The 21928-nt window shown below is 42.8% G+C and overlaps 1 protein-coding gene across 2 annotated transcripts in view; it reads left to right on the forward strand.

Moving 5' to 3' along the window:
• The first annotated feature begins 7117 nt into the window (after positions 1 to 7117).
• The window catches only part of SPIDR (scaffold protein involved in DNA repair), a 201163-nt gene continuing 186352 nt past the window's right edge, over positions 7118 to 21928 (forward strand). Inside the window, exons 1-5 of one of the 2 annotated variants that reach the window (XM_052786958.1) lie at positions 7118 to 7749; positions 8798 to 8953; positions 9987 to 10065; positions 11598 to 11780; positions 14592 to 14749. In XM_052786958.1, coding sequence (XP_052642918.1) covers positions 7723 to 7749; positions 8798 to 8953; positions 9987 to 10065; positions 11598 to 11780; positions 14592 to 14749 — 603 coding nt within the window. In that variant the 5' untranslated portion in view covers positions 7118 to 7722. The remainder of the gene's footprint in view (positions 7750 to 8797; positions 8954 to 9986; positions 10066 to 11597; positions 11781 to 14591; positions 14750 to 21928) is intronic. The other variant, XM_052786957.1, reaches the window with a different exon arrangement.

The following is a 21928-nucleotide window of genomic DNA, read 5'->3' on the forward strand; positions in this document are numbered from 1 at the left end:
GTCCCTACATCCTGGCACTGACATTACCCTTTTTTGCCTGTAAATTTATCAGCAAAGTGTCTTGTGTTCAGACGTTACTTGGTCAGCTATCTCAGTACTTTGTTTATTTCCTTGTGGTGTTATACAGCACCACTCTTTCGAGATTTATTTCTGAGTGAACTTGGCTATCATGAAGGATGTGGAGGCAAAACGCAGGTTGGAGAACTCCTTCCACCACAAATCCAGGCCAGCCACCACTCTCCACACCGCCCCCTTGGAAACCAGGGCTGCCAACTCAACCAGCGCCCAGGGCAAAGGAACAGGCGACCTACGCCGCTGCCCCCCCAGCTCCGCGTTGAGGCCGCGGGGGCAGCTCGGCGGGGGAAGGGGCCGCAGGCCAAACCCGCCCAGTCCGGAGGGACGCGGTGCCAGCGATGGCGTTTCCCGCCGAGAAAGCCCCGAGGGCTCCCGCCGCCTGCCCCGCCACTCCGCCGAGCCGAGCGGCGACCCCCCCGCCGCCGGGGCTTCCGCGCCACGGCAAGGCCGGTGGGCGGGCGCGCGCGGAGCCCATTAACGCCTCCCTCACAACCGCCGCGCCGTGAGGAGGGCCTGCCCGGCGCTGGGGCGGGGGGGGGAGAGGCGGCACCCCGCCCTCGCTGCAGCCTGTGCCTCGGAGCCCCGCAGGGAAGGAGGGAGGCGAGCGGCCGAGACCCCGAGGCCCCGCACCACCGCGGCGGTGGCGGGGAAAGGCGAGAGAAGGGGGCGGCGGCGCCCGCTCCCTCACGGCTGCCAGCCTCGCCCCGCCCTCGGCCCCCACACAGCGCATGCGCACACTGCACCCATCACCTCCTCGGGAAGCCTCTGCCTTCCCCGCGACGTCACCCGCGGTCCGCCACGTCCGCCCAATCAGGAGCCGCGGCTCCTGCGGCGCCAAAGCTGGAAAGGGCGGGGGAGTAGCCGCCGGCTCGGGGAGGGGAGCGTTCCGCCTTCTCGGCGGGGAGCGGGCTGGGGGTTCCCCTTTGCCCCGCCCCCCCGGGGCTCCCCCGCCACGTGACAGGGGACGTGGCTGCCTTGTCCAGGGGCGATGCCTAGTAGGAAGGTACCTGCTCTGCGCGCGGGAGGGGAGGGGGCTGCGGCGGGTCGGGCGCGGGCGGGCGCCCGCCCGCGGCGGGTCCCGGCCGCCCTGGCCTTCCCTCAGGGCCGAGCCGCGGCTCCCGCTGCCGGGGCCCGGGGAGGCGGCGTGCAAAGGAAAGGCAGCCGGCTCCCCGGGGGAGGGCGGTCCCGGCGGCGGGTGGCGGTGCGGCCGCGCGCGCCCCGAGCAGGCGGGCGGCGGCTGGGGCCGCCGAGCCCAGGCTGCCAGCCAGCGGCTGGCGGGGAGCGGGGCCGGCGCCTCGGGCCCCGCCGGCTGCCGGAGAAGGAGAGCTCGCTCCGGCTCGTTCCGAGGCAAGGCTTGCGTACTGGCAGCCCGCCGCGCTGGAGCGGGGGCGGGAAAAGGGGTCCTTCACCGCCTTCGTGGCGTTCTCGATGGCGCAACGTTGACCTTTAAGTCATCGTTGCACAGTGGAGGCGCAGCTGCACTGAGGGGAAAGTGTAATTCAGCCTTTTTACTAGGTGACAGCCGGGGGAAAAGTGCAGGGCAAGTAAAAGCATGAGAGGAAAAGAGACTTGTCAAGATTGCCGGGCTTAATATGCTTTCAAGTAGCTTGGCTTCTTGGGGCATGAGTGGGAGTAGAGGGAGGAGAAGCGCGCCGTGCGGTTTTGGTTTTGTTTTTTTTTTGGTCTCCTTACTCTGGTAGTTTGCTCGGTGCGTTTGATGGTACCTGCAGCGTAGTAATTAGGATGCCGTCTCTGATAGGCGGTGCTTATGCTAATAGTGAGGTACTGCTGGAAGACAGGCTACAAGGGTCGTTGTTTGCTATGTAAGTACAAATAGAGTTCCAATGGCAGATCTGGATTCTAAAGCATTTCGTTTTCCATTTAGCGTATGGATAAAATGGTGTGAAATTTTAAATATAACCACACTTAAAATCAGTTTTTATGGAAGAAAATGTCAACAACAAGCTTAAAGCAACCTACTATACTTCGTTTAAGTTACCTTCTAATACTGACACTACGCATATTTTCTTCTAAAAAGTTTTGAAGTTCTTGACTAGTGAAAAGCTGCACACTTCAGCTGCCAAGGTTTAACCAACTCTTGTTGCAATGTGACGACAGCTTTTGATAATAGTAGTTTCTTTTGCAGACAAAGATAATGTTCCTCATTTTTACATCCATGAAAACTATACTGGTCAAGTGAAAAGACAGCAGTCCACTTGCTGACTATTAATTAAACTATTTAAAAAACCAAACCAACCTGACACAATAACAGCATCATACCTTTTTGTTATGTATCCTAAACATTTTGGATAATTTAATCTTGTGAAAGTTCTTCCAAAATAATTCTGTTTTAACCATTTTGATAGAGTGCAGATTTCTGTCTAACTGCTTGGCATCAGTTATTAATACAAAGTACACTTCAATAGTATTCTTATTCCATGAGGGTTTTTTTTTCTCAATGTAAGCACATAGTAATTTATATTCTTGCTTAAATAAGCATGTGTAGGTTAAAAAAATCCTGATGTTCAAATGGTAATTTTATGTACATCTCTCTCTCGGTCAATAAGAATAGCCTTTCATCAAGAGTAGTAAAAATCATGAACACAAAGAAAGGTTTTAAATCAGTGTTTTAGAAATATCGGTCTCACACATCAGTATCCACAGGAAAAGTATTTTGAGATTTTTTTTTAAATATTTTTTTTCTTTCCCACATGCTTGCTGACAGTGTGGAAGGAGGTATGTCAGGTCATTGTGATTGTGATCATACAGTTTAGATTTTTCACGAATGATTATAATTTGATGAGGTCCTTTCTCAGGATCATATGTATTCTTGCGAATTGTCTTTGGAAAATATGCAAACTGGTTTTCATAGGAATAAAAAAAAAATCTTGCCTTGAAAAAAAAAATGCAGACTATGGTTTTAATTCTGCAACCTTTACTTAAATCCTCACGTGAGGGTTTAAAATGCAAGGATGTTTTAATATTAAATTAAAACTTCACTTTCTGTCCAGGCACTAAAAACAGTAATTACGCTTTCAGGAGCTCAGTAGCACGAATACTGAGTTTTGCTGAAAATGAGATGCCCGTTGTCAAATTCAGTTTTATGCTGTCTTAAAATTGGGCTTTTGAAGCCCAAGACTCCTTTCCCTTAGTTTATGAGTAGTTTTATGTGAAGCCTATGAGGACAAAGGTGAACGATGACGATGGCCGTTGGTCAGTATTTGATATTTCTGTATACTTTTATGTGATTGTTACCTTCAAAAGTTTTTGGTTTTTTTTAAACACAAAAAGTCTCTGGAAACTAGAGCTGTGATTTTCAGCACTTTATTGTTTGTTCTGCTCTGTTAGGGAAGAATGCAATAATTGTATTTGAATACTTTTGAGTGATGCTGAAGTGACGTAACTAGCTTCTGGATTTGCATGTCAGTAGCAGGAGGAGTTCATGTAGTAGAACATTTTATTGTTATTTTTTGTCCTTCAGCTTATGTTGCTTTTTGTGTTAGAGAAGGTCAAGTGTCAAAGGAATGCCACTTGCATGTGAGGTAGATAATATATTGGGTCATGTTTTCCTGGGGGTTCATTCTGTGGTTTTTGGAGCAGCCCCAAGAGAGTGGGATTGTCTGGAGTGTAAAGGGCTGTGTAGTGAGTAGTCTTCGAACATACGGTCCCAGTGACTTCATATAGGGTACTTCTAGGTAACAGGTATTTGGCATAAGTAACAATATAGATTGATTGAGTGGAAATGTTCTAGATAGGACCATCTATTTAAAAATCAAATCCAACCCCCTGGCCCCATACTTTTAGTAGTCTGTTGCATAATTGCTATGTATATTTATTGAATTTTCAGAGTGTGTCTCCCTTTTTCTCACACCCGCACCCACGTAGGCTGATGTACCCTTATCTCACTGGAAATAACTAAAGAAGTAATGGGGGCGGCGGGGGGCGGGCGTGTTTGCTTGCTGTGCCTTTTATGTGGAGGGCTTTATCCTAATTCCACTGACACCAGCAGGAGTAATTTTTTTTTTTTTTCACTCCTTTAGAAGGAACTGCTCCAGAGACAAAATGCAATGCTTTTGTGAACAGCAGTCAAGAGACAATTTCTACATGAGGTAGCAGTCCTAACCTCCCCTTTTTTAACTCAAAATTTCAGAGGTCATATTTTGTCTTCAGACACTCTACACAATTTACAAGATTCTTTGCCTGACTCTTGGTTTTGTAGGAAGTCTTGATTTTTATGAGGTACCCCAGGTCTACATGCTCTAGCTCTTTTGAGCCTGGTTCAGTGATCTTCTTTTTTAATACCAATATCTTGTTTCTATGCACTTAATGCATAACATTAATAAATTACACAAGATATTTTTTGTGTGCCCCATTCTTACACCAGAGGAAAAAGATGATGATTAACCTTGTGACTCAAGATTAAGAGAACTCGCTGTTGTCGCTGCATTTCTTTGGGAATAGCATGGCCTTCAGATCAGCTTCATTATAAATATTTATTCCTGAGAAACAAGTTTCTTAAAATACTAGTTTCTCTGTTGCCTTGAAGCAGGCTGGAGCAGAAGCAAAGAGCCTTTAAAACTTTCAATTTCTGCATGCCAGCCAACATATTCCTGCGGCAAAGGTTCCTGGACACCAGAACTCTGTGCCAGGGCGTCGGGGAGCCGCAGCCCCGAAGGCACTGCAGGGGAAGGGCTGGTGGAGCCCTCCCCAGCACAGGCACCGTCCCACTTCGCGCAAAGGTGAAGAGCTGAACAGAGGCCCTGCAGGGCTGCTCCCAGCTCACTTGCACCCACTCTTGGGCCTGTGGCCGGCTGCCTTGCAGCTGGCCTCCCTGCTACAGTAGTGCATTTGTAATTTGAAGCGCAGCGACACTAGCTGCGTGTGAAAAGTGTGGTCACTGTGTTTCCCTTCTATGGGTGGTAGTCTTCATCCAGAGGGAACCCTCTGGTGTTGTTTGTATCCTTGAGAATTTTTCTTCTGAATGGCATGTCTCATAACTTCGTATCTATGTATATCTTTAACTCTTTTCTATTGCACACAGTGTTCATATTGCAGATTTTTAATAAAAATACAGTTGTGTGCATTACATTTATATTTTCACATAAACATTACTTTATGCATGTTGAAATGATACAGTTTTTACATGGCATGTTTTTCTTTAAAAAAAAAAAGTTTGGGATGTGTATGTATGTGTATACATGCACCCATACATGCATACAAGCAGTGCTATGACAAACTCCCCCCTCAGTAACTGTGCACTGAAGCTGTAGGTCCAATTTCCAGAGTTCACATCAGGTATTTATATGTAGAAGTTTATATTGTCAAGGGGTTTGGGATGAGGGGATTTGTCTTTAGCGTTGGTTTTTTCAATTTTTTTTAAGGTCGTGTAGGATGTGGGAAATGGTGGAAAGGTATCTGCATTAAAGGCATGGAGCTGTAAGTCACTGCTGTCAGTATCAACAATCATGAAGTCCTTTTCTTTCTCTTCCCTCCAAATGGTGTCTGCCAGAAGTTTGCAGTAGCTAAAGAACATCTTGTCTAGAGGGTGTATTTCTTTACTTTCTTGTTCTGGGACTTCAGGAACTGCTTTCAGTTTTTCTCAGTGACTGTAGTGGCTATACTTTTCTGTGTGGTGCTAGCAGAAACTCTCAGATTTTCCTGTATCTGGGGAGCAGGACGCATGGTGAGACAAAGAGGTAATTAATCAGAGCTGTCAGCCGTACTGACAGTTCTTCAGGTTGTAATTAAGCTGACATGGTGTCAAGCAGCTGCTGGAGTGGTCCCACTGGTCCTTGCATACTTTCTTCCACCGCTGTGCCAGCTGTAGATAACTAGTGCTTCTTCCCAAAGAAGTTTTCTGCTGGTTTGGTTCCTCATCACTGTGTCTGCACAGAGTCTAGTGAGTACCAAGTGCTCGGGAATAAGGGGGAGAGGGGACTCCAGTTGTTTCTGGTTTGTCACGAGACCACCTGTGCTGAGACATCCCTGTAGTGCTGCTCTAAAAACCTGAGCAGCCCTGCTTTTATCCCAGCTAGCGAAGTGGAGGATTAAATAACACTCTTCTGTCGTTAATACTCATTAACTATTAAAACTATCTTTTTGCCTGTCACAGCCATGCTTGTGTAGTGCCTCTGAAGAAATATTCCCAGCTGTTTAAAAGTCATTCCCAGAGCCACTTCACATTGCACTCTTAATTTAAATACAAGCATAACCATCTATGCCATCTAAGCATAAACCCAGCTATGTGTTCTACTCATATTAGCATTTTTTTAAAATCTTGTCAACTGTAAGGATACCTTTTCTATATGCACCCTAACTCTTCTTACCTAGGGAGAGGGACTTAACATGTAGCCTTTATCCTGCCCATTATTATATGGCATTCCCTTCCTAAATCTTGACAGATGGGCACCACTGGCTGTACCTCAGCTGCCACATTCTGCTGTTTGTCTCCTGCATCGTATGCTGTGCTCTTTCTTCGCTCTGTTGGTATTGCGCAGCATAGAGAAATAGAGGGATTCTGTCTCCAGGGTATGTAATGATTTTAAGAATAACATGGATGAGAAATTTAACAGAGAGTAATTCTCTAGTTCTGTGTTGACTGGGCTTCTTAACAACAGAAATACATTACGAAGCCTGTTTTATGTAACTCTTTGTGGATGCATTTATGTGGCTTTTTCACTTGTTTGCAACTGTTTCTACTTTTAATTGACTGTCAAAAGCAGTGTATTGTAAACCTATGTACAAGTTGTAATGCTGTTATTGGCACAGATACACGTTCTTCAAACTGGAGTATCCCATTTAAGAAATAAGCTTAGATTAACTGCATCTTACACTGTAGGTTTTTGTCTGCAAAAATGTATCTTGCAAAATCATCTTGAAGCTATGAAAACATTTGTATAAACAAGGCTTCCAGCACTGGCTAACGTTTAAAAAAAACCAAACAAACCCCAAACCAAACCAAAAAAATCCCAAAATTGAAAAAGCCAACTAGAGCCATGGCATGTTTTTGAGCCTTGGTGCACTACTGGTTATACTGTTAACTCTGAGCCTGGCAGAAGTCATCCATTCTGGGGGACATGGAGGTGAAGCGAACATCTCCAACTGGAGTGAGGCCTTGCTGTGACATTTTGCCACAGAACCAAAAAATGAGTCTTGACGTGTTTCAGTTATTAGTATTTTCCCTGTCCATACTTTCCTCTGTGCAGAGGCAGGAATACTTACCAAGAAGATAGCACAATCTGGAGGTTCATGTCTAAGCTCTCTGGAAATGGAAGCTTGGGCCAGCATCTTCACTGGGAGGAAAGCAGGATTTAAATTCTTTGTGTAATAATGTTAGCCCTTCTTGTTTAAACTGCCATAGCCTTCTTACTTGACATCATGTTCTTATTAAAGTACTTTTGATTCCTTATTTAATACCACATCAGATTCAAGGTTGAGTTTGTTTATATATCGGTGGGAGTAGTTATGGGGACAGTTTGACTTTGGTGATAATGACCTCTTGTAGTAGCTGCTTTGTGCTGTAAATACCCCCAGTGATTTTAGAAGAGGCTCTTGGCAAGGTCAGCTGCCATCAGAGGGAACTGCAAAGCCCACTTGTTTTACTCTGCCTTCTCACCATGCGACAATGGGACCAGCTGACCAGAGGGGATGCTGCTCACTGTATGCTTTTGGAAAGTACTAGAACAAGTAATTGCGAGCACTCAAAAGATGTAGAGGAAACAAATACACATTATCAGTTACAAAATGGACAAAAGTTGCCAAAGACTTTTTTTTTTTTTTTGCATATGTTTCTTAGTTTAAAGCATATGTCACAGGCCTGATGGACCAGCCTGGCTGAAAATGTACATGCTGATTAACGTAACTTTGGAGTAATTCTTAAATATAGGTAGGAACTGCAGTTGATTGAGAGAAAGCATATCAAAAGAAGAAAGACTTATTCAGGCAGTATAGTCAACATTTTGTAAGATAAGTTTCAGTAGCAGAGTGCCCTAAGATGTTTATCGTGCTTAAGATCAATTTATATGTATAAACTGGTGCAGAATCTTAAAGATAACTTTGGATGTGATAGCAGGCAATTCTCTCAGCTTCAGCTGTTCTCGGATGTTAAAATCTGTTGCATGAAATTAGCACTGGATGCTAATCAGCATCCTGTTTTGTGACTTACTGGAAGTCATTTGGACTATTAGATATCCCATGCAAGGGGAATGCAACACTTTGTCTACCATTTTGGGGGAAATGGTTGTGAAAACAAATGTAATTCTTAAAGCTGAAAGAGTCTGGAGTTTTCTGGTTGGTTGGTTTTTAATGAAGAGCTGGATAATGATTATCTAGTTTGACCTCCTCTATAACACAGAATTCAATCAGATTAAGTGCAAGTTTGAAGGAATTATTTAGTTAAAATGTATCTTACTGAGCTGTTCCTGTTCAGTATAATATTTTCAGCTTCACTGGGAAGCTAACAGTTACTACAAATGTAACTTAGATCAACAAAAAGTGGTGTACTTATCAGAAATTAAATTTATCCATTACATTAGGGTTGTTATTATATGGTGTTGCATAAAAAATGGTTGCAAGTGTTCAAGACTTTTTTCCCCCAGCTCATTTAAAATTGGAATTTATATTTGTGAGTATTCAGAAAAAGGGGCAGTCTAGATTAAGTAAAGTTCACTTGAAAAGAATTATGCGTACACAGTGTTTTTAATGGGTTTGTTTTTCCTCGTAGCGGAAGCGATTTTGGAATGCAGAATGCACACCCTTCCCAGATGAGACACCCCTACAGCTGAAAAAATCGAATGTCAGGACATCAGTAGCTGCTACTTCGATTTCGGATGCGTGGCTTAGGTGTGGGGATGGTTTTCAGAGCACTTCAGTGCTGGAGGTAAAATGCTGGCTTACTTAACGGTGTAAGAAAGAGATGCAGACTGACAGTTAAACCAATTTCCATGCTTGACTGATTTATAAGATGTTGCCCTTTTTTGTGTTGTTTCCCAATTAACAGCATATTGTTGTAACTGTCACAGTAGACAAAAATGGAAAGCAAGGTTACATAAGGACATTGTCTTAACTTGTTAGTGTAATTTTCTGAGCATAATTTAATATGTTTTAGATAGTACTTATCACTTGGAAAATTTCAGTAATACACTGAGGGATACAAAAGTAATTTGACATTTGGGATAGAGTATTCCATTTCCTAAAAAATATGGAACAAAAAGACTCTAGTTTGCATCTGAAGATTTTTTGCTAGATCTAAAGAGTATGTTTGCAATAATGAATTCACTGTAGAAAATCCTGCTTTTTGATTACCCTGCAGATGTGGATCTTGGTGCAGATGCTCTTTTGTACGATACATGGAATTGTGCTTAATTTTCTTTGTGTGTGTTGGTCTTGCTGGTCATGAACAGAGATGTTCAGCCTGCTCTGAGTGAGAAGTGCTTTGTGCTGAAAATCATTTTCAGCCAAGTTGCTTTTCTGTTTCTTCTTCTGGTACTGAGCAGTCACACTGTTGCATAGCTTGTGGGATTTAATAAAATCAGAGACAGGGCCACTGAGTGCCTCTTTCTGTAACCTTTGAATAGGGCACATGCTTTATCAAGCATGCTTTTCCTGCCCACTTTTGACATTTTAATGCTGAAAATACTGGCTCTTGTTCTTTGCAAGGTTGGATGTGATTCCTTTCATAGTCACAGTAAGTTTTTATTTTCCAAAACAATGAAAATTCAGCTTTTGTGTTACTGTTCTCGTACTTTATTACCTCACTTACTATATCACAGTCTAGTAGAAGATAGAAAAACTGATTTGAAATTGCGCTGCTAAGTTGTGGTGGGTGAATAACAGTTTTGAGTGTATTACTACATGTTAAAATTGCCTTTAATGTCTTGGTGATTAAATCTCTCTGCCTCTTTTTAATATAGTCCCTGAGAGCTACTGATAAGAAGTCCAGGATTAAGAAGTATCTTGGACCACTGTTAACATCTGCTGAAAGTGCAGCAGGTATGTTATAACTATTTCATGTTAGTGTTGTCAGAAGATTGTCACTTTGCTTTGCCCTTTATCAAGGTAGAATTTGGCTCAAAATACTGGTTGCTTTCTTCTTCTGTTACTGTAATCAGAAGCTAATCTTGATGAGAGACACAGTCGTGATGTTATTGTGATTGGGCTCCTCTATTCATCTAGAGTGCCAGAAATATATTCTGCAAAGCTGCAGGCACTTCAGCTATTGCTCTTGAACAAATGAAGGAAGCATCACTAATGCTGTATATAGTGCGTGTTCTAGCAGGGACAGTATATTGAAATTCTTCACATTTTTAAGAGGAAGGAATGAAAAACAACCCTTAGCTGTCTAGAAAGAGGGTGAAATTATTCTCTCTGCTGCTAGGGACAGACAAGCAGGCATGAGAGAAAACATGTAATTGTGAGCAATAGATACAAAACCAGACCTTTGTCAACCTCCTGCTTTCAGAGTCTTCTATATGCATCTGAGTCTGTTTAATATTGTGATTAAAAAAAGAACTCTAGGAATAATAAAGAGGAGGAGGAGGAGGAGGACTTACTGACTCCCGCCAGTTCTTTCCCTTTTTGAGTCCAGAGGAAGGGAAGGAAAGAGGGGGTGGTGGCTTCTTCAGTCTTTGTATTTCTACTTGCTCCAGCAGCTCGGCTGCTTCTGTTGGAGTTAAGTAGGTGACCTGCTAGACACCTTTTGTCTACCTTTTAGGTTTCAAAATCATGCTTCTCTAGATTTCTAAAAAGAACCTCTGTGTGTTGCAGGAGGAGGGAGATGTGGTTGTGTTTCTCTCCTCTGGGCCCTCCTGCCTAATTCCAAATCCCCAGTAATTGTCTAACTTCCCGTTTACCTAAAAAGCTTTAGTAGTGGTAGGAAGTGGAAAGTTCTGCCTTCCTATGATTGCTAATTCTGTATGTTCTTTGCTAAGCATTAGCAAAGCATTTTCTCCTTGCTTTTGTTATTAAAAATGATGAAGAAATGTATTTTGAATTTAAATGTCTCACTTCAAAAACACAACAGCTATTCTTTGTTAGTCCTGAAAAGTTTAAAATTTTTTAATCTCAGGACAAAACTGGAGAGTAATCTCTACTGATGGAGTACTTTTATTCATTTGTTATTCATTGTATAAAGTCAGAGAAATCCCAAACCCAGAATTCTAAGGACAGTCTTTATTTAAACCACTTATGATTTTAAAAGGTCACATGTGGAAGCATTAGGACTGTGTGTAGAGGACCATATGTCAGACAGTCATTACTTGTCCTCACTCTGCTGAAGGACAGAATGATAGCCTTGTATAAAATGAAGTGTTAGCATTCATTGTGGAGAACCAAAATGAAAATAATGCATATATGTATAAGAAATACATGTGAGTTAATGCTCCAGTATTAATCTCTGATACCTCATGACAGAATTGATAATTTTTTTCCAGTTCAAAAATATTATAGTTTAATTTTTAAGAATTTTAAATTTAACAAAATTACATTTCTGTAACAATCTAACACTTTACAATTCTTTTCATTAGGATTTGCTGCTGCTGAAAGCTCTAAGGAAGCTGAGGGCATAATATGGACCTCTAGTGGCAGTGATTTTTCAGATGATGAAAATAAGACATTGATTCCAAGGTTACACAGCAAAAGTCACGCTTCCGAAACAGAGGAATCACCTAGCAGACATGATTTATTGTTAGAGGACAGTAGTAGTGAAGGTAAGTTCAAACGTAAGCAGATTTGTCAAGAAACCTTTTGTCAACTTCGAGTGCTGTAATGAAAATCCTTTGAGGTCATTCTGACAAAACGACATGATCTAACCTGTTTCAGTTAAATCAGCTGGTGGTTTTTTTCATCAATTTCATCCAAGTATGGAATAAGCTCTTAGTATAAATCAATGTACAAAAATTTTAAACCTTGGAGTAAAGGAGCATAGTTAGGCAGGTAAAGCATGTCAGTTCATTTCAGTATATTATAATTTATTTGTACCATTTCCTTCTCTGTGCTGTGGTACCGATACTGGGGTTGTGAACAGCTTTCTCTGCCCGCTGTGTTCTACTGGTGATACTGTTGTCTGCATTTACTGACTAGATGTGGCAGACTTTGTAGCTGCAGATAGCATCATGTTCTGTGGCGTGAGTTTTCATTTTGGTACACAGTATTCCTTGTTTCCCCTGTTAGCTGTATTATGCGAACAACCATGAGTTTTGTTCTTAGGATTTGCTTTCTAATTCATGGAGCAGGGGATGACAGAGGGGAGAGAAACTGATTAAAAAGTGCGGCTGAAGACAAAAAAAATCTTTACTCGTGTGCTCTATTATATAAGCGTTAATTAGGATAATGTATAATTTGCATTAGAACTTGTTAGAAAGTATTTTCAATGTGAAAAATAAATCAGGTTAGGTTTGTAATACATCAGCTAGATCTGAAGCATTACAGCTAGACTTCACATCCTAGATGTCTGGCAAAGTGTTCAAACACCACTGTGAGTTGAGCAAATGGATTGACTGATTTTTGTGTGTGACTCTGGTTAAACATGCTCCCTAGGTTTAAATAAAAAAAATTCAAAATCTTCCTCCTTTCATCCATATTTTTGTCATTGATTTAACAGTGTCATTGATATATCTGATGGTCATCTTTTGTAACTCCTAGTAATTTTCTTTCCTCCTTTTTGAAATGGAAGGACTGTCCATTTTCTAGACTGCAGTCTAATGCTCACTAGGAATCTTTCTAACCTGCCATTAATATCATTCTATTGCACTTGTCTCCTGCAAGTATATCCTGCAGGGTTTAATCTTTAATTATCTTTTTTTTTTTTTTTAAGAGACAATACACAGACTTGTTTTTACTCTTGTAAGATAGCAAAACTTGGTTTCTCTGTGTAAATGAAGAAACCCTGATGCATTATGTATCTGCCTGAAGGTACTGAGGAAATCCAATCATTTCCTGTTTTTCTTCTAAACACCCAAATACACTGAAAGCAGTTATTGAAAGAAGCAGGGAGGGAAAGAACTGTAATTTCCATGCTTTTTCATGTAACCATCATATACACTAATTACAGTATTTTACACATGTATCTGTGTGTGTGCATATATAGGTACAGTTGTAAGTGGTGACAATACCTGAAAAAGTATTTTTGAAAGTGACATGTCCTTTCATGTGAAGTTCACCTTCAGAGGCAGAGTGTTAGTACTTGAGTGTGACAAGACAAAACTGATTGTCTTGTATTTTATTAAGGAATTTACACTGCTGTCACAAGTTGCATGCAGCTTGCGACGCAGCTTCAAGAGAGACCTTTTTGTGCTACCTGGTCACCAATGTCTGTGTTTAAAATTTCTGATGAAGCTTTCTCAGTTAGAAACAGAAATGCATTCATGTGTGTGAAAAAGCAGGCAACACCGGAGCTGTGTGTTTATTTGTCTGGGTGACTTAAAAGCTTGGAAGTTCCACAAAGAAACTAGTGATTTAGATGATAGTAGCACTGCCAAATCCAGAAGGTACTGTCACAGTTCCATGGATCTATGCAGATGCCTGGAGTGTTCTGTGGGTGCCTCCTTTCTCTGCTGCCTCTCCTTATACATGATTCTTTTGGTGTTAGAAATGTGACATTTACAAAAGCAAAAAATGAAACCCCAAAAAGCTTTCATCCCTCCTCCGAACATGCTCATTTATACAAATACAATGAGATTCTTCCTCTCAGTACCTTGGGGCATTTGGACCTGAAGGGTGGTGAGGCTGCTACGGCAGCTCAGGCTTCCACTGGCTTCAGGAGATCCTCGGAGGTATGAGTGGACTTCTGGTGTTGCATTAAATACCGCCTGGTCGTGAGGGTGGTGGAAGAACAGTTCTGCATCTCTATCTGCATGTCTTTGTTTATTGCCATTTTGTTGTGGTTTTTTTGACCAAAAAAAAAAAAAATTTTCTTGTGCCTGTTTCTATTAATTTATCCTAAACAAGCCTCTATCTCATGTGCTTAGAGGTTTGATTTGCAAACCTGTGTATTTAGCCATGGTCTTTTAGGACTTGACCATTTCAAGTAGCTTTTTCATTTCTCTGTGAGGGTTACCACTAATAGCAGATGTTAACTTACACCAAATTTTCAGCTGTTCCAGGTCACTGTCTGAGGTGTTTGCTTAGAACAGTTTTTTCTGAACAAGTGCACTTGAAAATCCAACATAACTGGGCAAAAAAACCCCTAATTAAACCCTAGGAAAACTATCAATAACTAAACTAAAAAAGCCCCCTACCTACCTAAGCAGTTAAATATACTGCCTCTTTGCATTTGAAGTTTTTTTTTTTTAATGTAATTTTTATACCTTTCTTTGCAGAAGATTGTCTGCTAGTAGGATTAACTTTTATGAGAGACAGGATTACAAAATAGTTAAACATAAAGATCAGTTGAACATACATAAAAAATAATGTTGCATTTTTTTTCCCAAGTTTGGGATAACTGTAGTATTACTCTGATTTCATGCTTATGAATAATATATGGCGATTAAGAAAAACTCTTTACAAATATTTTATTTTAGATGAATCGGAGCTTATTGATTGGGAGAAGGGTAGTGATTCCACTGATAGGTGTGATGAATCAGAAAAAGATGACAGCTCACTGGAGATATCAGACTCGGACTCTTGCACAAATCTTAATTCTCTGCCTGTCAAAGAGGAGAATGATGAACTTTGTAAGGTAAGAAACTGTTTCAAGTTTAAGAAAAAAAAAAAAAGCTTCTACTATAATTATGGAGTGTATTCATATTTGATTGCATTTAATTTGGAGGAATGTGAGGCTTTTGCTTACCTTATCTCTCCAGAAGAAATTCTGTACACAAGAATTTCAAGGCATTTTCTCTGATTGCCAAACCTCAAAACCAAGCAGTGCCCCACACGTAGAGCTTGGTAGCGTGGTCACTGAATCACAGGATGACTGAGGCAGGAAGGCACCTCTGGAGGTGGTCTTGGTCAAACCCCTCTGCTCAAAGCAGGGTCAGCTGGAGCTGGTTGCTCAGGGCTGTGTCCGGTTGGGATTTGAGTATCTCCAAGGATGGAAACTCCACAACCTCTCTGGGCAACCTGTGCCAGTGCTTGGTCACCCTAGCATAAAGAAGCTTGTTCTTATGTTTAAATGGAATTTCTTGTATTTCAATGCGTGTGCAGAAAGTGACCAAGTGGGTAGGTTTCTCACCAGAGATGTGATGATCTGCATTCTCTACAGCCTGGGGCTGCCTGTAGCCAGTTGATGTCCGAGTTTCCTGTAATGTGGTGGGTGAGACAGGTACCTATTTCTCTTAAGTACTTTGAGACCTTGACTATATAAAATCCAGGTATTGTGAATAGATTGTGTTCTCAGAGCGATGATGAGGTAAGGGACTAACTACAGGACTCCCTTTTCAGTGATGAGGGTTGCAGGGCTCAGCAAAGGGACAGCAGTAAATATTGAATCTTATCCGCTAAGATTTGGTGGTTGGGTTTGGTGTTTTGTTTTGGTTTTTTTACTGTAGCAAATATAACTTTATAAATAAAGAAGGCATGCTGTATCAAGTACAGAATAAATAGCAGAAATCTTTATTTAGTGTCTTACAGTGAAATGACTTGTATTAAAAGACTCCAGATTTGACACTATCCTAGGCGAAGTTAACATTTAACCTCTGGTGCTGGAGGCTGGCTGCATCTGCAAGCACCTCACCAGCGAGCCCCCGCGCCTGCAGTGCTCCCCAGGATGCGAAGGAGAGGCGACCCGCCGGGCTGCCCAGCCAGCCGGGGCTGGCACGGGCGGGCAGAGCGGAGGGGGCTGGGTTTGCCCGGCCTGCAGGAGGCCGAGACGGGCTCTGACCCTTCTGAGAGGAGCCCAGCGAGGGGGCAAGGGGCAGCGGTCATCTGGCAGAGCAGGGGAAACTCGGCTGGTCGAGGGGAGGCTCCGGGGAGCCTTGCTCGAGCAGCCCTGGCGCAGCGAGGCTGGCCTGCCGCCGCCACCCGGGGCGCTGAGCCCGCTGAGGGCACACGCTCCCTCCCGCCTGCGGGCCGCCCCGCCCCGAGCCCGCTCTCTCGGGCGGCGCCGGCCTGCCGGGGCCGCGGCCAGGCGCTCCCGGCGAGGCTCCGGCAGAGGGCGCCGCAGGCCCGGGCTGCGCGGCGGCCCCGGCCCCGGCCCCGGCCGCCGATCCGGCCGCCGCCGCCGCCCGCGGGCGCGCCCCTCCGGCGGCTGCTCTGCCGGCGGCGGGGAGAGCGCCGGAGCCGGCCCTGGCAAGCAGGCTGAAGCCGTGCCACCGCCTGCCGACGAGGGAGGGAAGCGGGCCGGACTTCGGCCGGCGGTAGAGAGGGGGACGGGGAAGGCTGTTACCGAAGCGGATTAAAGCCTTACTAAACTCATTTAAGTTTGTGTATGGATTCTTTACCAAAATCACCGGGAGAGAGTATGGGTGGGGTGCGACAGTGAGTTCCGATGCCGGAGGAAGAGCTGTTCCCGGTCTCCCCGTGAATCAGTCCCGTGGCAGGGTCCTGCTGCCTTTCCGGGGACGCTGTCGTGCTGCGGCCGGAGGGTGAATAAAGCGGGTCTGGACGTAGCGCATGGCAGCGTGCCGGCTGCTGTGGTGACACGTGAGCCGGCTTTCGGCTCGCTCGCATGGGTGTCAGTGGCAGTTCAGCGTCTGTAGCTCGGAGTTCAGCAAGGATTAGTCAAGTGTTTTTCAGGTTCGTGAAGAATTTATTTAAAATAGCTCGAGTCCTGGGCAGCGGTGTCAGAAGAGACTGCACGGTCCACATAAACCTGGGAAAACAGAACTGGGATTTATGCAAGCAGTAAAAGTCGTTCTGTTTTTATTATACCAGTGTGACTAAGCCCAATGTAGAAGGAGAGTTGGATAAATGTTGTGAGACATGTTCATATCAGTAAGTGGTGCTCACAAGAGGGCTTTTTCGGATGCAACCATACTGTAATAAAAAGTTTTTAACTCTAAGCAGAATAGTTATGCTACTACAAAGGATGTGGGTACACTGGGAATCTGAGGATGCCTCTGCAGATTTCCCCTTCCCCCCTCCCAGTTGGAGTGCCATCCTATGGGAATTTTCATGGGTGGTCAGCCTCACCAGTAAACTTTCTTCTGGGAATTTGGTGTATGCAGGAGGGTAAATCCCCAGCGATCACTGTGCCTGTTGCAGTCTTTGTTTTGCTTTACTTGGGATATGCTGTTTTCCTAGAAAAATTGCAGGCAAGCTGTTTGAGAGGTTTCCAAGAGAGAAAAGCAGTGTTCACTGTAGGAGGTCATTTGCTGTATGAGTATTCTTTAAAAAGGCCTGTTAATTTTGTGGCCTACTTCATGGTAGGGGAAGGAAAAAAAGCCAAATGTTGATATATCATCATTTTTTGCGGTATTTACTAAATCTCTGGAACCTAATGGAGTGTGTGGATAATCAAAAGACCATGAAATTTATTTTACCCAATTCAAAATATGCCAAATACCAAGAGGTTGTGGAGGTTTAGGATTGCTGCCAAAATATCTTTATGGTAGTATTTACCCATGGTAGGAGTGTAGTAGGTTTCTAATGGGAAATCTCAAAAGATGAATAACTTAATGGCTTTTTTTCCCCCCTTATTTAACAACAGATCTAATTTGAAAATTACTTTTATTCAGTGATAACTATGTAGAAAGACTTCATGTATTGTTTTGGTATGAAGATAAAACTCTTGCTAATCTGTAGAGTGTAGAGCTACAGTCGGGATTCAGTTTATGTTCAAAGTCCCTGTGCTGTGTCTTTCCTATCAACTAGCCACCTCTGACGTGTAAAGCTGCTTGGTAGAGAATAATGAGGAAGGCAAGTTGAAGCTGGTCTTGTGGTGAGCAGCTGCTAGCTAATTTTTGGTTTCGGTTCAATTCAGAATTTTTGAAGAAAATGTGCAAGATATGACATGGTCATGCTTTACTTTGTATATTTTTAGGGGATGGGAGAGTTATTTTTTAATTGTTAACTTTCCTTTGACCTGTAACTGGTTGAATTTTTGCTTAAGGTGATGCAGGACAAAGATCTGGCAAGGCCTGATCCCAGGTGGTTTATTCTGAGAGTTCCTCTGCTTTCAGTTGCCTGTGGTGGATGCCTAGTTGACCTTTTTCTTGGAGACTATGGTGCTAAAATAAAGATTAACCATTAATGTCAATTTTGCAGTGTATGTGTTTTCCAGATAGAGCACCATGTAATAACCTCAAAATTGATCTAACATATTTTTATGCATTGGTAATGACTACTTTTTGCCTGACTTGTGCAGAGACCTTGTCTCATGAGCCGAAGTTCCGTTGTTCATCTCTGAATTATTTTCAACTTCTAAATATTTTAATGCTAGGGATTAAATGAAATCTAGTGCTCTTGTAGGCGAATTCATGTCTCCTGCTACGCTATCTCCTAAACTGGGAACTTTCTCTGGCCCTGTGCACTGAGTGGCATCATCTTCCGTACTAAGATCCCTCCTTAAAACACTTTCTGTAACTTAATCCCTTAAAGTAGGCCAGTGTTTTTATGGAGCACATAATTTTGGTATCTCGCAGAGTATGGTCTTTTCTTTTTGTCTTGTGTGTTAAATCTACTTACCAGTTTCTGTTGAGTAGCCAGATTTGCTTGCTTTATAGGCAAGGCAAGTGAGACATGACAGAATGGTGTGAGGATAATTTTTTGCCCTTTATATTGCTAATGTGTAGGAATTAGATAGTCATCTGTACTTGCTATGCAGCATTAATAAAGCTTAACTTGTTATAGCAGACCCTCTTTATTGCAGAGCACACTAATAAGCTTGTCTGCTGATCTTAACATAATTTGGCTGAAAATTCATCAAAAAGCCACCTGGTTAACAGCTTGTTTCCTTTAAATACATATAGAATGGTAATATCCCCAAAGTATCTTGCTGTATGATGATAGGCAACTGAAAAAGAGAATTGCCATATTTTATATGTTTCAAAACTCTGTTAAATGGATCACCACCGTGTTCTCAGCTCTCTGTTGTGCTGCAGTCTGTGTGCTCTGTCAGTGGGTGATCTGATGTGATGTTGTTGCATCTTCTGCAAAAATTATTGTAATATTGTGCAAAAGGTTAATTTGGGGGTTTTCTCTGAGTGAAGAACACATTATTTGAGAAGTCTTTCCTGCACATGGATGTATGTAGGTGTATGTCTTTTACCTGAGGCCTTCTCATCTATCAAAATAAGGTTCACTCAGTTGCTTAGTTCATGGATTTATTACTGTCTTGTCTTTGCTTTTAAAAAAAACCTCAACTGAGTCCTTCTGTGGTACTACATTGAGGGGGATTCAACATACTGAATGAAGTTCTGAAGAGATCACTTAAAAGATGAGTAGGCCAAGTTTTTGCTGTTATTTCTGGGTCTGCTTTTATGTTCTTGCTCTCTTGATCCATTATAATGGTAATTATAACTATCATTGGCTTGGTAATTAGAATTGAATCTAGAACTATTGTTGTGTAACAGAATTTAAAATAGGTTATCTCAAGGTAGGGAATCATTATTATGGCAAATGGAATTTGTGTCATCCTGTCAGACTGATGACTTAACACTGATAAAAGGGTGATGATACGACAATGTTATTGCAAGCACTTGTCGGTCCATTACCAAAGGAAGCTTATTAGAATATATACAAGAATACCCACAAGCTTACTCTTATTTCTAAATGTGTACTTCATGCAATAGTTCAGGTTGGAAGAGACTTCAGAATGTCTCCAGTTCAACCTGTAGAAAGCAGGCTCAGGTGCAAGGTCAGACAAGGTTGCTTAGGGCTTTATCCAGTTGGATCTTGGAAAACTCTAAGGATGGAGACAGCATAACCAGTCTGGGCAACATCCTTCTTCCTTCCCTGCCTCTCTCCTCTCTGTCTCCCCAAAAACTGGAACCTTACTTTTCTGGGTAGAACTGGTCTCTTCTAGCAGGGCACTTCAGGTGGGCTTTTTAGGCAAGACCTATTAATCAAAAGACTGCAAGTCAATAGTGGTACAGAAACAGATCACTTTTGCGTTCATATCAGCAAGGTGGAATGATTTATACCTGAACTACTAGACAAAACTGAACTTGTGCACCAGCTGCTTTCTGCTGCATCCCACCTGCAGGGATGTCTCTGCATCTTCTGATCCAGAAATGAAGAGTTGAAGCTTTTTTACTTAATCACAGACAATAGTTCCCCTCTCAACTTTCTGTTTCCATGATTTGCTCAGATTATCAGAATAGGAAACAGCATGTTTCTGGGTGAACTGTGGCTGTCTGTATTAAAACTAGCTTCTCTTAAGTCTCCAGTAAACAATGACCCCATAAATTTTAAATCAGGATCGAAGACACTAGTTCAGCTAATACCTAACTGGCTCGGATGTTCCTTGCTTTGATGGTTTAAAGTATCTTGGGAAGACTTTTCTTTATAATTCTGAGAGATAGGAGTTGAAATCTCAGTGTAGCTGAATTGGCTCATTATCCTCCTGAAGAATGATGCAGTCAGTCATATGAGTGTCTTGACACTCACTAAGTGTCTTTTCAGTGGTGTAAAAATGTTGAAAGTCCATGGTGGCTATTTTGAAGGAAGTTTCTTTGATCCCAGTAGTCATACTTCCAGGTGCTTGCATGTATGTGTGTATGCTCTTGTAGGTGATGCAGAGTGTCACTGAGGTAGCTGTACTTCTTTGTGCCTAGTTTGTGAAATTTGCTGGATGTCTTATTAGCTAAGTATAGCAGAGACTCCTGCGTACCACTTTCTGGGTGTACAAAATCTGATGGATCGCAGGAGCTACCACAGTGACATAAACAGACATTAGACCTTGCTGCCTTGTGCTGTCATTCCCAGACTGTATTTTTATATTGTTTGAAGCACCGGGCTGTTTGTGCACGCTAATCCAGCCCCTCTGCTTTGTTTAATTTAAGGCTTCAGCTGAGCCCCGTATTCTTTCTTGCACAGGTCTGGAGAGCAACAACTTTAAGTGCAGCTGACAGCATTGCTATCTCGGCATCTGCATATCGAATGCCCCCTCTTTGCTGTCTTCCCCCCCTTCTCCCCGTGTTTGCCTGCTGTTTTTAACAAGATTCAAGTGGCCTGTGTTAGTTTTCTTGCGGCTGCATGCCGCAGGAGGCATCTGCATTTCCTCAGGCCTGGCACCTCTCGGCAGCATGGCTCTCTAAACAGCACTGCCGAGAGTCTTCAGGAGTACTAGGGAGAAGAAAAGTGATACATGTGTTCCCTGTCAGGGCCCTGACCTCCATCTCGAGAAGTGAAGCAAAGAAAGAGGGTCTTGTCTGTCTCCTGTTGGTAGCCTGCCTGGTGCTACAGCAGAAGAGGCTCCAGGAAAGAGCAGAGCATGCACGTCTGGGAGTGCAGTGCTCTCCTCTGAAAGGAGAGAAAGGATAAAGTCAGAGGAGTTAACAACATTAATAGGAAGTTGAAGGCTTTTGTCTTTCTTGTTTCCCTACCTCTGGTGAGGTGCTCTGTTGTTTGCCATTATGGATAATTTGCTAATAGTTTTGTACTCTGCAAAGAGCCGTGAGTACAGTGAGAAAGCTGCTGGGTTTTGATTTGTCTAACTTTGTCTTCCAAACTGTCTCGGGACTCCTCAGGCAAAACTGGAGGAGAGATTGGTTTGAATTTGTTTTAAATCCTTTTTGAAGGAAATGGTGGAGAAGTTTTAGTGGAATACATAGGACCAGTCTTAATCATTTCTTGTTCTGATAAATGTGCTTTCTAAATACTGTGTTCTGGAAGGAGATCTGAACAGAGTTAGATTGGCTAATGACTTGAATTCTCTAAAAGCCTTTGGTTCAATCTTTCTTGTGGGTTGTCACTTTGTTTTAAAAATAATTTTATGATCTTTTAGTGGCTGGTTCTGTCACCCATCATGCTAGTT

Source organism: Harpia harpyja, chromosome 5 (assembly GCF_026419915.1).
Source record: "Harpia harpyja isolate bHarHar1 chromosome 5, bHarHar1 primary haplotype, whole genome shotgun sequence".
In the NCBI taxonomy this organism is placed as follows: domain Eukaryota; kingdom Metazoa; phylum Chordata; class Aves; order Accipitriformes; family Accipitridae; genus Harpia; species Harpia harpyja.